This window comes from Durio zibethinus, chromosome 23 (genome assembly GCF_047325235.1).
Source record: "Durio zibethinus cultivar Kanyao isolate XHJ-2024 chromosome 23, ASM4732523v1, whole genome shotgun sequence".
NCBI classification, from domain to species: Eukaryota; Viridiplantae; Streptophyta; class Magnoliopsida; order Malvales; family Malvaceae; genus Durio; species Durio zibethinus.
The window spans coordinates 4,009,199-4,024,934 of NC_143184.1; the positions used below are offsets into that span (position 1 = coordinate 4,009,199).

Here is a 15,736-nt window from a genome sequence, read left to right on the forward strand (position 1 = left end):
CAAAGTAATTTGTGAATGATTTCATCCAACTTCCGCGTTAGATGAGGTAATCCAAGTCAGGTTCCGCACGTGTAAAACCTCCCTTTGAATTCGTGCGCTGCCTTCTCTTGTCCGTGAAGCCTTTTCCTGTGGGGATATCGCCGTCCTCAACTTCACTTTACTCATTTTTCCTACTCCTTCCCTTTATATATGTATATATATGTTTTTTCTTCTCTCTTAGTGCAACATCATCAACATCAAATAAAGAAGCTCAAAGGGGAAAGGGGGAGCTTTCAATCTCTTTCTTTCGTAAAATGGACCGCTTGGATCACGCGCCTGACCTCTGCAACTAATCTCTGGCCGTCCAACCTCCTTTCCGGTCTTCACTAGCTCGGTAATCGATTTGCTTCCATTATTTTTCTTCATATATATATTTTTTATATTTCATAGTAGATTAACTTTGAGATTTAATTTTTTAAGATAAATTATGCTTTGATTATAATAAATCCTGGTTAATGAGTTTCAGGGTATATTGTTGCAAGACGAGTATTTTTCTTCTTTCTTTTTTTTTTTTTTTTTTTCTATGTGGTATGGATGGTTTTTTGTTTCTTAAGTTGTGTTTTGTTCGAGGCAAAATTTTTTCATGGAAAAAATAGGTTCTTTCTTTCTCTAGAAAGATAAGTTTCATTTCATATAATTAATTTAGTGATGTGATTACTGATTAGCGATATCACCTTTTAGAAACACTTTTAAGAACAAATTTTTTTCGAAGAGGCTAATGATCGATTGTTCCCGGGCTTTATATATATTTATATATATTTTTTAAATGTATAAAGATGGAGAAGATTATGGAGAATATTTATGGAGAAAGTATATCATTTTCATTCGATGAATAAGGAAAAAATTGTAATGAAATCTTATTCTAATTTTTGGTAGGAAAATAAAAAGTTAAAATAGAATCTTATCGTGTCATTAGTTTTTCTACTAATAAGGTGGAATCTGTCAAAATGTGTATTATATAGATTTCAAAAAACCTTCCACTAAAATAAGAACGTCTATCAGGATATCTGTGAGTGGAAGAAGTTTATCATTAGAAGTTATAAACCTTTTTTATCTTGATTTTTGTCAGATTTAGCGTGGTTGTTGTCACATAATGGACAGTTGCGATTGTATTGACTCGCAGTGGCCGCAAGAAGAACTGCTGGTTAAATATCAGTATATATCAGATGTCTTAATCGCCCTTGCTTATTTCTCAATTCCCTTAGAACTTATATATTTTGTTCAAAAATCTGCGTTCTTCCCATATCGATGGGTGCTTATGCAATTTGGTGCTTTTATCATTCTTTGTGGAGCGACTCACTTTATAAACTTGTGGACATTCACTATGCACTCTAAAGCTGTTGCTGTGGTGATGACCATTGCGAAGGTTTCATGTGCTATTGTATCATGTGCAACTGCTTTGATGCTTGTACACATTATTCCTGATCTGTTGAGTGTTAAAACTCGGGAATTATTTCTAAGAAACAAGGCCGAAGAGCTTGACAGGGAAATGGGCCTCATTCTCACTCAAGAAGAAACTGGAAGGCATGTGAGGATGCTGACTCATGAAATCAGAAGCACGCTTGACAGGCATACGATATTGAGGACTACCCTTGTTGAATTAGGTAGGACCTTGGGCCTGGAGGAATGTGCCCTCTGGATGCCATCAAGGACTGGTATGAATCTGCTACTTTCCCATACTCTAAACTACCAAATAAAAGTTGGATCTACTGTGCCAATAAATCTGCCTATAATCAATGAAGTCTTCAATAGCGCTCGAGCAGTGCATATACCCTATACCTGCCCACTAGCCAGTATGATCAGGCCTCTAGTAGGAAGATATGTGCCACCAGAGGTTGTTGCTGTTCGGGTACCTCTTTTACATCTATCAAATTTCCAAATCAATGACTGGCCTGATCTCTCTGCAAAAAGCTATGCAGTCATGGTTCTTATTCTCCCCACCGACAGTGCCAGAAAATGGCGAGACCATGAATTGGAACTTGTCGAAGTTGTGGCAGACCAGGTCATCCTATGATTTATGTGCTTTCTTTCATTGGCTGCTTCTATGATGTCTTAATGATATGCTCATCTTCAGTTTTAATTATGTACTTGGCTTGAAGTTATGAATTTAGTTTTGAAAAGCTCTAATGACAGGACTTGATCTTCTTCCTCCTTATTCTAGTTGGAAAAGATTACTTAATTGTTATGAGCCTTTGATTCTTAACATGACTCCAGCGCTGAACTCATGGGGTAATATTAGTACAGGTTGCTGTTGCTCTTTCTCACGCTGCTATTCTGGAAGAATCTATGCGGGCTCGTAATCAGCTCGTGGAGCAAAATGTTGCTTTAGACTTGGCTCGTCGGGAGGCTGAGAAGGCAATTCATGCGCGGAATGATTTCCTTGCTGTAATGAACCATGAAATGCGCACACCAATGCATGCAATTATTGCATTGTGTTCACTTCTTTTGGAGACTGAGCTAACTCCAGAGCAAAGAGTTATGATCGAGACAGTACTAAAGAGTAGCAACCTTTTGGCAACCCTTATCAATGATGTTCTGGATCTTTCTAGACTTGAAGATGGCAGCCTAGAATTAGACTTTGAAATGTTCAATCTTCATGGAATCTTCAAAGAGGTAGTGAATTGTGATTTTTTTATGAAAGAAATGGAAATAATTTAGCCTTTGTGGTTCAATTTGGTAATGTTGATATTTTTGCAATTTTAGGTCATTAATCTGATAAAGCCCATTGCATTTGTAAAGAAGCTATCTATGACTATGATTCTGGATCCTGATTTGCCAATGTATGCTGTTGGTGATGAGAAACGGCTTATGCAAACTATTTTAAATGTTGTGGGTAATGCTGTGAAGTTCACGAAGGAAGGTTATGTTTCAATTATAGCTTCTGTTGCAAAACCAGAGTCTGTAAGAGATTGGCAACGTCCAGAATTTTACCCGGTGTCAAGTGAAGGCCACTTCTACTTACAAGTGCAGGTTCTTGACTGCTTCATTTAATTTAATTTTTTTTTGGTTTACTTCTAGTTAAGTTTTGCAATATGACGATGAGGGCATCTCCTGTAATTTTAAGATGAGTGCAGTTTTTAGTTATGATGGCATCTTCCGATTGTCCATTGCTATCTAATGCTTTAATTTTCCATGCAAATTACGCCATTTAGGGTTTCCATTGAAGGCATCTCTTGGTTTTTATTTATGACTTACAAACCAATGAATTACCATCCATGTGTTCTTGTTATGGAGAATGTCTGGAGCTTTACTAGCTACAATGCTGTTGTTGATCCTATCATCTATTCTGGCAGGTCAAGGATTCGGGTTGTGGTGTCCTCCCACAAGAAATACCGAATCTTTTTACTAAGTTTGCACAGCCCCAAAGTGGATCTGGTCGAAATAGTGGAGGTGCTGGACTTGGACTTGCTATTTGTAAAAGGTAAAACTAGAAATTCTGAATTCCTTTGCACCGACAACAGTTCGTCGTTACTCTTAATGTTCGAACCATTCAAAGTAGGCATGAAAATAATGTTACCAACTTGCTGTAGCCATATTGATCATCCATTCTCAAACTATTGAAAGGTTTTTGATTAACTAGGTATCTCATCAGCAGATTCTAGGCGTCTTATACCTTGTTCAAATGTTAAATCAGGTTTGTCAATTTGATGGGAGGCCACATATGGATGGAGAGTGAGGGCCTTGGCAAAGGTAGCAGAGCAACATTCCTGGTCAAACTTGGGATCTGCAACAATCCGAATGATTCATCTATCCATCAAGTTTCATCTAACATTAGAGCTTATCATGGAAGTGCGGATTTGACTGGACAAAAACCAATATTAAGAGATAGCGATCCCGGTACTTCATCCGATGCACGATACCAGAGAAGTCTTTAGATGATAGTGGGAGCTAATGTTGCAATGAGAAAAGTCGATTTTCATATTGTTTGAGGGTGAAGTTGATGAATGCTGTCTGAAACTGAAGCTTGAATATAATCTCATGTTAATAGAGTTAATGAAGGTAGCAATTTCCTTGTGTTATCTCTATGTAATCCTTCACATTATCTCAACTGCAAAAAGAAAAGATAAAAAAGCTGTATAAAAAGGATTTATCGTTCAACGGTGAATAATTTGCCGGATCAATTGATTCTCAAAATGGCATTAGGTAAATCTTCTAACCAGATTTTTCCTTTTTCATTTTTTTTGTTCCCTAATGAGAACAGCTCCGTTAAGAGTTTAGAGTTAGGGTTAGTGGAAATTTAGACTTTTTTAATTGACCGGCTACTCGTTTCTATATCAATCCCCTTGCGCATTGTGCATTGCCCTTCATAATCGATCTCATCTCCAGGCACGTCCGGATTAATAGCAGTAAAATTCTCAGCTTTTCTACCTACGTTCCCCATTTTAATTTTGTAGTTGGCCACATAAGGACAAGCAACAAACATTTTACAGAGGTATTAACGAAACCCAGAAAAACTAAATGTCATAATATAATTAAGCAAAAGACAAAACCAGTAAACCACGAACAAAATCATGAAATTTTAATCCAACTAAAAGAACAGGTTCATATTAACCAAAAACAGCAAACTGGCTCGACCAAAAACCTGCTGGACATACTACTATATCTGAAGTCACGGTAGTTCACTAATCTTCAGTTGGGCATCTTTTTTACTTCTTGGACTCCTTGGAAACCCTGAATAGATAATAGGAATAAGATTAATATATGACTAGAATACTGATCAATTGCCAAAGAAAATTCAATCTCAAATATATACTTACTCAGCTGGTTGAGTGGCAGCTGCAGGTGGTGCTGCTGCTGGCTTACCTCCTCCTGGTCCCTAAGGAGATTAAACAAAATAACATGAAAACCACATCATAACTTAAGGGAAAAAAAAAAGAATTTGACCCGTAAATATAGAAGTAATCGGTTCCTTGTCACTGATTGTAATATCTGGTCAAGGAATCATGAGAAAAATGACAAGAACTATACAAAAAAAAAAAAAAAAAAAAAGATAACAGAATTTCAAGGCGTGGAACATCAATAGTTTCCATAAAAAACAAAAAACCACAAAGAAAAGAAAACAGGTAAAACAAAATCATTATGCTCAGTGCACACCAGAAGTGCCACATGGTACAAAAGTTCTTACCTGAGCCAAGCGTTCCTCTCTCCTAGAAATTTTTCTTTCCCTGCTTGCCTTATTTTTAGCCCTCTTAGCCTCGAACTGATCAACCAAAGTCTTCTCTCTTGCCTTCTCAGCCTTAGATTTGTGGATGCTCTCCATGAGGACTCTCTTGTTCTTAAACACGTTACCCTTAACTTTCATGTACATGTCATGGTACATGTGCTTGTCAATCTTCTTTGATTCCCTATACTTGCGAAGCAAGCGTCTGAGAACGCGCATCCTTCTCATCCACAAGACCTTTGTGGGCAACCTTGCCTCCCTTGTACCCTTCCGCTTACCTAGAATCAGCATAGGATTTAAGAGTCAGCTAATCAATATACATATTTTTCCCAATATGCATCACAAACTTCTGATGGCTAACAAATGATTCCTAACAGGATGAAAAAAATCTCATCATTACTTCATTTCATCCTCTTTTACTATATGTTGGACATCCTAACTTCAAAAACATGATACTTAGATTTAAACGTGGTACTTAATGTATAAGCATGCAACAAAGTTATTCAACCTACCTACTCTGCATCTATATATAACATCAAGTCTGGTAAATCTCTCAATTGTAAATAAAATTAAGAAAACATACCATATCCAGAGTGGCGTCCTTTTCTCTTGGCTTCCTTCATGCGACGGGCACGAGATCGAGAGTGAATCTTGGTTGGTTTCCTGATGATAAAACCATCTTTAACCAGCTTCCTTATGTTCTGGCCTGCACTTTCCAATTCAAATATGAACATGATGATAATCAAGCAATAACAAAAAAGAATACATTTTTTGCAAAAAAAGGAAAAAAAAAAACCTAAAACAAAATGAACGAGTCTATAAAATATACAATCTCTCAGGAGAAACAGATTACATCGACTTGAACTTGCTAGCCAGGACTTGCAAAATCAATTATTCAGAGTTTACAGCTAGGAAAATATGAAATAACAAATTAACATGTGTTTCATTGAAGTAAATTATTCATCTGGCAACTGAAAAAAATGAGAAAGCTTCAATTGCACTCAATTCTCCATGCCGCTGTATACAAAGATGAAAAAGGAAACCATACCAATGTGAAATGTTGGTTTTCTTTGGGCGCGAAAACTAGCAATCCCTCAAGTTAGTTGATGCATTCACCACACGTTTTAGTTAAAAATATTATATTTTTTTGCAACAAAAATTTGGATAGAGTAAACATAACTAATTGCATAATCAGAAACTGAATTGTACATACGCTAAAGTTCATCTCCGCAAACTATATAAAACTTGGCTCTTGTATAAATCAATAAAAAAAAAAAAACAGCTATGATAGATGTTCCTCAAAGTTTGAAAATTCAGCATCCCAGCTTTCATTTTTCCAGCAGCTGCTTAAACCTCGGTTTTAATATATATATATATATATATATATGCACTGAACATCATTTCCACCAATTTATTTGAAAACAAACCATGCAAAATCAAGTCCAAATTAAACCTAAACCTAAAAATGATGATTACGAAAATTTTAAAAAAATAAAAAATAGAGCAGAGGAAGACGTACGGGAGTTGGCCATGGAAATCTCGTTGACTTCATTTGGATCGAGCCAAACCTTTCCCTTTCCACACTTCAGAACGCTGGCTGATAGCCGTTTCTGGAGCTTAAGCGAAACCATCTCTCTCTCTCTCTCTCTCTCTCTCTCTCTGTGGGGTGCAGATAGATGGCTACTGTTAGCAGAGAAGGATGAGAAACAAGCGGCTGATTTATATGACCTCCTTAACCCTAGGGTTTGGAGACGATGGTTTTGCTTCCTGTTTGGACGGGGATGGGTTCGGGTTTTTATCAATGGCGGCGGTAGCTTTTTATGCGTGTGTCCTGGACCGTAAGAGCCCAAACAATTTTTTAATGGACCATGTAAAGTTAAATGGTTTTTTAGGTTTGCCTTGGACAAGTCCCAAGCTTGAAAACCCAAAAGAATTTCAAGTCCAGAAGGGCATATATTTTGGATAAATGGAACACAACAGAATTACAAAGTAACTGGCTTACTGCTACAACTTTCTTTATTACCGAAAATGTTCCTTAAATGCAAAGAAAACCTCATGTAATAGTCTCGTTCTGAGCTCAGACTCGGACGGCCCAGACCCAGATGATTATCCAACGACTCTCAAGGACTTTACGGACATTGAAGAAGCAGAACAATAAATACTTGGGGGTCAATCCTGTTACAAATATATATATATATATATTTTTTTTTTGATATATATAAAAATTAAAATAAAATAATTTATTTATTAGTTAAAATTATTTTTTTAATTTATATAATTTAAATTATTGATAAATTTTTAAATGTATAATAAGATTTTTTTTTAATTTCGATTGAAAATAATTTTATTCTTTTTAAGAGAATTGAATAATTTTATCGTAAAAGAATGATTAATTTTTTTATATATAAACTAAATATAATATATACTAAATATATTGTATTTTATTCACTATTTTATACATTAAACATGATCATAATATTTTATATTTTATTATTTCTTTGTTAGACAAGTTTCTAGGGAAGAGAAAATAGAGACTGGTCCAAAGGCAAAGAATTTGCTCGTAATCTAGAAATTGGAGCATAGCCCTTCACTTTCATAATCAAATAAAATTAAGGGAAAAAAGGTCATGCGTTTATAGTAAATCCATTTATGGATTATGTTAGTATTTTAGAAACATTACTGTTAATAATATCGATCCAACAATTTAAAATTTAAAATTTTTTATTTTATTTTTATAGATCATGTTTTACTTTATAAAAAATAGTTACCCAATGCCATATATTAATATTTCATATTGACATATTGAAGCGCCTAATACACAATGAAATTTTGATTAATCTTTTATTATTTACATCGTTGGTATGTTTTTTCCGAGGTACTAAAAGAAAGACTAATGGATCAATTAACCATTTCATCGTTTTACTCTTTCAAAAAAAAAAAAGGTGAATATGGTCAACTTTTACTAGATCTATAATAATTGTGAATTGCACTTTAAGAATAGGAAAAAAAAAGAAATATTAAAATAAATGGAGGAGTGAAGCGGGCTGGTTCAGCGTTGGCAAGCCACGCGGTGATTGGGACTCTGAACGTAACACTTTTGGTAGTACAAGTTTTGGGTATAAATTTAGGTGTAGTACATGCAGATGCGTTAAGGAACTACGAAAACTGTGGGTACAAGGTGAAAACGTACGATACTCTAACAAGCTCAATCTATGAGCGCCAACCAAACTGTGAGTCACAACTTACAATGGAACTGGTCAGGTAGGGACATTGACACGATGCTTCAAACACAGATTGTACGCTAAAACCCGTAACCGCAAAACCACCAGCGCCGCAGCTTGGATTAAATTACTACGTGACCACTACCTGCCCATTTCCTTTACCACCATCTCTGCCTACCCTCCCAACTCACCCGCGTTGCATTCTCAGTTTGGCTTTCGGCATTTGGGACCCACCCCATTCCTATCTGGAGTTCTAAACATTCTTCCTCATCTTCTATTTTGACCCTTCTTTCAAATTTCAAACATAAAAGCCCATCTCCAGATTCGTTCAAATGAAATGGTAGAAGATAAGAACAAAAAAATTTTCAACTGATTAGAAGAAATTTTATTTGAGGACAAAGTATAAAGTTTGACGGATAAAGTTGGTAAAATTTTTTATTAAAAATAAAAAAGATTTATTATTATATAAATTAAATCTGTAAATTTAGAATAAATTTAAATAAATATTTTTAATAAAAATATTGATAAAATTTTTAACTAAATTTTTAATAATTTTTTATATATTATAAATTTTCATATTAAATTTTATTAATTCATTAATTTAAATTTTTTATTAAAATTTTTATTTACTTATTGTACGACTTCACCTATAAATTTATCCTTTGGAACATCATTCAGATCTTCTTGCATCATATTGCAGAAAATATTGAGCCTAAATACGAGCAAGCAAAATGCCTAGAACAATATCAGTGAGGTGAAAACCAGCAAGTAAATAGCATTCGATTACAATTGTATTTCATGATTTTAAACAAATTTGGGAATTACATAAAAGTTAGTCTAAATCCTAATGAACAAAATTAAACTTACACTACATCATTAAGAAAGAAAAAAGCAAGAATTAATGACCAGAAATCATCAATTCACCCTATTTACAACACCCAAACCATCAACCAAGTAAAAAGGAAAAAAGTAAACCAATGGCATCACATAGCCGTTGATGTCACTGGAACAGCAATGCCATCATCATCAAAGCTCCAAAGATCACCGACAACACTCTCTTGCGGAGCTACGCTATTTTGGGTCGGTGATTGGCCATCCAGATAAGGAATTTGATAGAATTTCATGTAATTCTCGTATGCCATCAGCTCCTCGGACAGTTTCTGCACTTCGTTCTCTTCTTCTTGAACTTCCACCATAGCCTTATTCACTGGCTCTTCTCGTTTCTCTTCTTCCTTTACCGGGACGCAACGAAAATTCACATTCTGATCACCAGAGTAGGCCCCCTCTGAACCAGACCCTAAATCTTCCTCTCCAGATATAACAATTGGGTCAGTTGCATAACCGCCAATTTCATTCAGGTCATAATTAAATCCATAATTACTGAGATTATTGTTTTGGGGCTGTTGATAAATAGAAGGATTTGAATTGGGGCTGGGATTCCAGGCATCAGTTGAGTTATGGTTATCTTTTATTAGATGGCTGTTGGGATTAAACTGAGTGGAGAAAGCGTCATCTTCGTTGGGGAAATTAACTTTGGCTTTCTTGCCCCTGATTTTGCGAGCTTCTCTGTCATAAGCGCGGGCTGCTTCCTCAGCAGTGTTGAAAGTGCCAAGCCAAACACGAACTCCTTTTCTCGGGTCGCGAATCTCTGCTGCCCATTTGCCCCAGGGTCGTTGCCTTATACCTCTGTACAGGTTTTTTCTCTGCCTCTTCGCCTTTTTCTCCACTTGCTCATCACCTGTTTCAAAACATGGTTCAACAATCAGGAGCCGGAAGTAAATGACAGTTTAAAAAACAAAATGAAATGCAAACGGGCGAAGGCAGGAAGGAAATAGTAGTACCTAGGGGCAGGAAAGGTTGGGGTTGGGATCTTTTCAATTGGGAAAATGAGTCATCAAGGTCGGCTTTACTCGGATCACAGCTAAAGCCATCGATGTTAGCGAAAGAGGAGTTGGGCCAGATGTCAGAAGCGGTGACACGGCGGCCACGGTTCCGGGGAATGAAATCAGCGATTATAGAACCGCCACACATTTCTTGAAAGCAAAATTAAGGAAGGGAACTATTTAAGCAGGATCAGAAGAGGTCAAGAAAAGAAGGGTTTAAGGAAATTTTGATGATTGAAAAAAGAAAGGGTTTTAAATCTTTTGGAATAAAAGTGAAGAATGAAGATAGAAAAGAAGAAGGCGGGGTATAAGTATTGGGTGGAAAAACAGAGGAGGGTGCGGGGACCGTGAATGCAAGTTGGGGATTTGGAACCTTCCTGAGTTTAGCTTGCGTATCACCCACCTAATTTATATCGCCTATTTATACTAAGATATAATATATCCAAACATAAGTAAATTTTAATGTGAAATTTCTATTTATAAATGATAAAATTTTATATAACTTTTACTAATAAATAATTTGTTTAATTGGTTAAGACTTATCTTTCTCGATAAAAAAATATTAGATTCAAACTCTGTCGATAATCGTTTATTAAAATTATCTCGAATGCATAACTTGTAAAATATCCAAACCACATTAAATTTTTTTTTATCAAAAAAAATTTTATATAGTTTTTTTGTTATAATTGAACAATCACATCCGGTAAAAAATAATTATAAAATTATAATAAATTTATAGATGAAATATTTCGAGTTTTACCTGTCTTTTATTTATTTTGTTTTTAGCTCCTTTACTTTTATTTTTTTATTTTTAAAAAAGTTTTACTAAATTTTATTTTCTTATAAAAATGATACTCAATAATTATTTATTTAAATCATCTCGAATGTATAATTTACAGAACATCTTATCCACTTTAAATTTTTCTTGCCAAAAAAAATTATATATAAATTTTTGTTATAATTGAACAATCACGTAGGGTAAAAAATAATTATAAAATTATAATAAAATTATAGGTGAAATATTATTGAGTTTTACCTACCTTTTGTTCATTTTGTTTTTGGCTCCTTTATTTTTTATTTTTTTTAGAAAAAAAAGTTTTACTAAATTCTATTTCCTCATAAAAATGATACTACTACTATTTTCAGAATTTATTAGTGAAGCATTATTTTTTTTAGATTCTTTTAAACCAATTTATCGAAATTGAAATAGTCAATAGAGTTGAGTTACTCATATCAATTGCGTACTACTATATTATTGTTTTATAAATGAGAAAAATATAAAAAGAAATGGAGCATTGGAGTCTTGGATTTTGAATTTGTCTAATGAGAAAAATATAAAAAGAAATGGAGCATTGGAGTCTTGGATTTTGAATTTGTCTTCTGAATCTTGTAATTAGTTTGCCAGAAAATCAAGTCAATTCATCAAATCTGATTGCATTTATTATATTTGTGGTACCTTTTTCTTTTTTTTTTTTAATAATTATCAGTATATTTGGATTAAAAGAAAGGAGAATGAAGGAAAGTAAAATAAGATAAACTGAAAGAAATAATTTTTTTTATAAAATTTTAATTAAAAAAAAAGAAAAAAGGTGGAAATAATTTTTTTTTTTTAAATCCAAAATTTTTAATACCTCAATTTGAGAAAAAAACCAAAAAAAGAAAGGCTACAAAAAATGTTATAAAAAAACTATTATATTTATCTTTTTATTAATATTAAATATCTAATAAAAAAATCTAAGCAGATCATAATTATCTTATAATTTTTTTAAAGTCATCTATTTTTTTAAATAAGTTTTACATATATTTTCTAATATAATTTTTTTTTTATAATTTTTTGATGATTTGATTTTGATGAATAATTGAATATAAATAAATATATTATAATTCAATAATATTTTAAAATCATAGACAATAAAAAGTTATAATTGAAAAAATTTATTATAATAAATTATTTTTTTATTTTTTATTTTTTATCCAAACAATAATTGTTAAAAAAAAATTTATTAATTTTAATTATCTAAATATGAATTATATGTATTTAAAAAAAATTTATTAATATTTATCCAAATATAACGTAAAAAAAAAAATTAAAAGCAATAAATCTTAGTACATGTTGGTCTCGTTAAAAGATGATGAAATTATTTTTGCTCTTCAAATTGTGTAAATTGTTCTATAGGCCAAAAAAGTTGTATAAATTGTTTTAAGCCACAGAAGTTGAAGCGGTATTTAAAGGAATAGTGAAACTAGCAATTGTTTGGAGGTCTTAGAAGCAGATTGAGAATAGAGTGAATGATTTAAGCAAGTGATTCATTAGTAAAGATAAGAATTATAATTTTTTTTTATTTTTCATTGAAATAAAAATTTATTCTTTCACTCCTCTTTCCTAACCCTTTTATATTTTAAATTTATTTAGAAGGGCTATTGATTCTTTCTTTTTTTATCATACATTTCTTTAATATTATAAAAATTAAATGGGATATTAAAGATTAAAAAAATTAAGACATGTTTAATTATACAGAATAAAATGATATTTAAAAAATTAAAAGTAAGGCAGTCTCTTATTGGATTTCGTAAAAGTAGTGTATTAAATGTAATTTTTTTAAAATAATATTTTACTTAACCTTAATCAGACGTGGGGAAATACAACAATTCAAAACTAGTGAACCAAAATAAATTATTTTGATAGTAAATTTTACTTAAATTTATACTGTAGGGATATCAATCTTATTAATATTTAATAAAAAAATTAAATTTTTACTTGAATAAAGATGAGTATTATATTTTAAAGATAAAATATATATATGATTTTAATTTTTTATGAATTACAAGGATAAAAATAAAATAAATTTAAAATATTTGTTAAATGTGAATATAAAAATAAAAATAATATAAAATAAAAATAAAAATAAAAAATATTTTACCCCTTACATATATTTTTCATCGACGTCCTAACAAAGCTAGCATATTTGGAAAAGATTGGTGAATACACCAGATAAATATAAAAGAGGACAGTTAATCTTGACAATAACAAAATAGAAAGCATAATAAACTAAAAGTAATAGTAAACAATAATATTTTCACCCACGATGGATAATCAATTGTCGCCAATGGAATACTAACAAGTTGATGAAAGAGGGAACCGATAAGTACATAGGATCATGTCTTAAACTCGATGGCCATGTCAACGATGGTTGACTGGCTGCTGGTCACTGCAAACTCACCTAAGCCAGGTGATGTTTGCTCTTAATTTTGGACCGCTAATCCGAATGTCAGTTTGGAAGAGTTTAAATGGATGCGAATGCGACGGACGCCTCATCTAAATAAGGTGTCCTAGTTAAATTAACTGGTTAAGCTCTGGCGAATGTACTGTAGTTTAGGATTAGGAAAAAAATGTCGTTGGTGAATAAAAAATTAATAAAAGTAAGACATTAGATGAAATTTGGGCCAGCTTTTGATGGTTTGGGCTGAGATGGGTTATAATAAGTTAAAAAAGAAGTCCACCCCATTTAGCGGAAACCCAACGGGATCATTGGTGGACGTCATACTAAGCCCACATCGTCCAACGTGATTTGTGTTGATTGTCTCAACTCTGGATTGAACCAACCACGGTGATAAAAAGAAAAGATATACAAATATAATGGGAAAAATAAAATTAAGGAATGTGCCTGAAGATCTTGAAGGGATTAAACTGATTGGTTCTTTAAAGAGTTAAAAATCTATGGGAAAGTTGAGTTATATATACGAGGATCTAAACTATTCAATTTGTTACCCAATCTTTGAGATGCAACTTACTGTGAAAACCTTCGTACGCCGGCAGACGATGTTTATTGGGGCGGCACGAAAAGGAGCATTCATGTACATCAGATGGTGGTACCCAAGTCTAGAAATCACGTTGAGATCGTGCATTCAAATAAATTTCTACATTGTTTTATTTTATTTCCTAATCTTAATCATTAATATGTGTATGTTTGATCAATTTCTCTATAAAGGGCAACGGTGGCAACCCCTGTTCTTCATCCATCCACTTATATTTCTCTCTTTGTTCTTATAACTATATTATATTGCAGAGTTATAGAAATAGTGTCATGGCTCTCTCCCGTCTGTCCTTGACATTCTCATTACTTTTCCTGTCATTGCTAGTCATTAAATCCGCTTATGGTGATGCTTCATCTAAATATGGTTTTGATGGAACACCAGCTGACAGCCCTCAAGCAAAGCCAGAAGGAGACGAAAAGCACTATTATGGCACTAAACCAGACAACTACAAGGCAAAGCCAGAAGAAAAGCCTGAGTATGGCAGAAAACCATACGTTGTTAAACCAGGGCCAGAAGGTGAAGAAAAGCCTTACTATGGCACAAAACCAGAAGGAAACGAAAATCGTCTCTCCATTGGTGTTCAGGGGCTTATTTTATGTAAATCAGGTTCCACGTATTATCCAATTCAAGGTAAGGTCCACTTGGACAAGTGTTTTCCTAATAATCCCTTTTGTATATTATGATTTATGACTTTGTTTAAAAAGATTGAGTCTAAATGGGTTCATATTTATGCTCAAATTTCTTCGCATGAGCAGGTGCTTTAGCAAAGATAACATGTAAAGCTGTTGATGAGGTTGGGGTCGAGAAAACTCTCTCCACTTGCAGTGGAGCAACTGATGCAAAAGGTTACTTCTTTACTACAGTGTCTCATTTGGATAAATTGAAGCTTAGAGAGTGCAAGGCTTACCTTCAAAGCTCTCCATTGGAAACCTGTAATGTTCCCACGAATGTCAACAAAGCCATTGATGGTGCTCCTCTTTCTTCTTTCCGTGTTCTAAACGAGAAGAGGATGAAATTGTACCCCGTTGGGCCGTTCTTCTACACCTCCGAAGCTAAACCTGCCTCTTAAGGGTTACTAAATTTGAATTATTCTTTATGACTAAACAATCCAATCCCCCAATTTTATCTTCTGTTTTGAATTTGGAGATGGCGATTTGAGTTAATTCCTTTCTGTTTCTCCTTTTCTTTTTTTTTCTTTTATTTGGAACTGAATTTTATTGTTTGATGATGATTTTATTCTCTAGCTGGAGTACATGAAGCCTCGGCCAGAAATTTGTAATGAAATTTGCTATATCAATAACATTTTGAGTATGATTAGTATACACTAGACTTTTTTCTTTTCTCTTTTCCTTTTTCTATGTGTTGTTGCATCATTAATGTTATGACTTGTGACTTGTAAGTTGTGACAAATTACGAGGTTGATTATTCTATGCATCGTTTTTCTGCTATCCAAAACATTTATCTCATCTAAGCTCTCAATTATACATCCAATAAATATAATTCTCAAAAATTTAGCTATTGAGTTAAGTAATTTATTATTGAAATTGACTGCACTGGTTGGAAGCTTGGCTTTACTTCCAAAAAAATAACTATGTTGGCTAGTTTTTGCATCCGAA

At 33.2% G+C, this 15,736-nt stretch overlaps 4 protein-coding genes and 1 pseudogene across 5 annotated transcripts; 3 read left to right on the top strand and 2 right to left on the bottom strand.

Moving 5' to 3' along the window:
- The first annotated feature begins 218 nt into the window (after positions 1-218).
- LOC111314101 (putative ethylene response sensor 1) lies at positions 219-4,058 on the top strand. 2 transcript variants are annotated; one of them, XM_089752673.1, is made up of 6 exons: positions 219-373; positions 1,109-2,041; positions 2,284-2,652; positions 2,743-3,009; positions 3,333-3,460; positions 3,620-4,058. In XM_089752673.1, exons 2-6 carry the CDS (start codon positions 1,133-1,135, stop codon positions 3,639-3,641), a joined length of 1,695 nt encoding a protein of 564 aa, XP_089608799.1. In that variant the 5' UTR covers positions 219-373; positions 1,109-1,132; the 3' UTR covers positions 3,642-4,058. The 2 variants fall into 2 exon arrangements, with proteins under 2 accessions (XP_089608799.1, XP_022770869.2); XM_022915134.2 differs by having other exon boundaries at positions 3,674-4,058.
- Positions 4,059-4,474: 416 nt separating this feature from the next.
- Positions 4,475-6,989, bottom strand: LOC111314104 (large ribosomal subunit protein eL19y-like). Its single transcript, XM_089752674.1, has 5 exons — positions 6,720-6,989; positions 5,784-5,906; positions 5,165-5,478; positions 4,797-4,855; positions 4,475-4,710 (listed from the first exon to the last, which is right to left on the bottom strand). The coding sequence occupies exons 1-5, from the start codon at positions 6,829-6,831 to the stop codon at positions 4,686-4,688; spliced, it is 633 nt and encodes a 210-aa protein (XP_089608800.1). The 5' UTR covers positions 6,832-6,989; the 3' UTR covers positions 4,475-4,685.
- Positions 6,990-9,171: 2,182 nt separating this feature from the next.
- Positions 9,172-10,585, bottom strand: LOC111314102 (ethylene-responsive transcription factor ERF071-like). The gene is made up of 2 exons (XM_022915135.2): positions 10,263-10,585; positions 9,172-10,159 (listed from the first exon to the last, which is right to left on the bottom strand). The coding sequence occupies exons 1-2, from the start codon at positions 10,450-10,452 to the stop codon at positions 9,405-9,407; spliced, it is 945 nt and encodes a 314-aa protein (XP_022770870.2). The 5' UTR covers positions 10,453-10,585; the 3' UTR covers positions 9,172-9,404.
- Positions 10,586-13,945: 3,360 nt separating this feature from the next.
- On the top strand, positions 13,946-14,922 carry LOC111314103 (uncharacterized). The gene has a single exon (XM_089752700.1). It carries the CDS (start codon positions 14,390-14,392, stop codon positions 14,801-14,803), a length of 414 nt encoding a protein of 137 aa, XP_089608826.1. The 5' UTR covers positions 13,946-14,389; the 3' UTR covers positions 14,804-14,922.
- Positions 14,836-15,189, top strand: LOC149512113 (protein SEED AND ROOT HAIR PROTECTIVE PROTEIN pseudogene; annotated as a pseudogene).
- Positions 15,190-15,736: the final 547 nt, after the last annotated feature.

Bases quoted from the DNA above. Each gene is read 5' to 3' on its own strand.
- LOC111314101 (XM_022915134.2), top strand. From the start codon at position 1,133: ATGGACAGTTGCGATTGTATTGACTCGCAGTGGCCGCAAGAAGAACTG. The intron at 3,010-3,332 runs GTTCTTGACTGC...CTATTCTGGCAG, and splicing joins ACTTCTACTTACAAGTGCAG to GTCAAGGATTCGGGTTGTGG. The intron at 3,461-3,673 runs GTAAAACTAGAA...ATGTTAAATCAG, and splicing joins GGACTTGCTATTTGTAAAAG to GTTTGTCAATTTGATGGGAG.
- LOC111314104 (XM_089752674.1), bottom strand. From the start codon at position 6,831: ATGGTTTCGCTTAAGCTCCAGAAACGGCTATCAGCCAGCGTTCTGAAG. The intron at 5,907-6,719 runs GTACGTCTTCCT...TGGAAAGTGCAG, and splicing joins GATTTCCATGGCCAACTCCC to GCCAGAACATAAGGAAGCTG. The intron at 5,479-5,783 runs GTATGTTTTCTT...TGCTGATTCTAG, and splicing joins AGGACGCCACTCTGGATATG to GTAAGCGGAAGGGTACAAGG.
- LOC111314102 (XM_022915135.2), bottom strand. From the start codon at position 10,452: ATGTGTGGCGGTTCTATAATCGCTGATTTCATTCCCCGGAACCGTGGC. The intron at 10,160-10,262 runs GTACTACTATTT...GTTTTGAAACAG, and splicing joins CCAACCTTTCCTGCCCCTAG to GTGATGAGCAAGTGGAGAAA.
- LOC111314103 (XM_089752700.1), top strand. From the start codon at position 14,390: ATGGCTCTCTCCCGTCTGTCCTTGACATTCTCATTACTTTTCCTGTCA.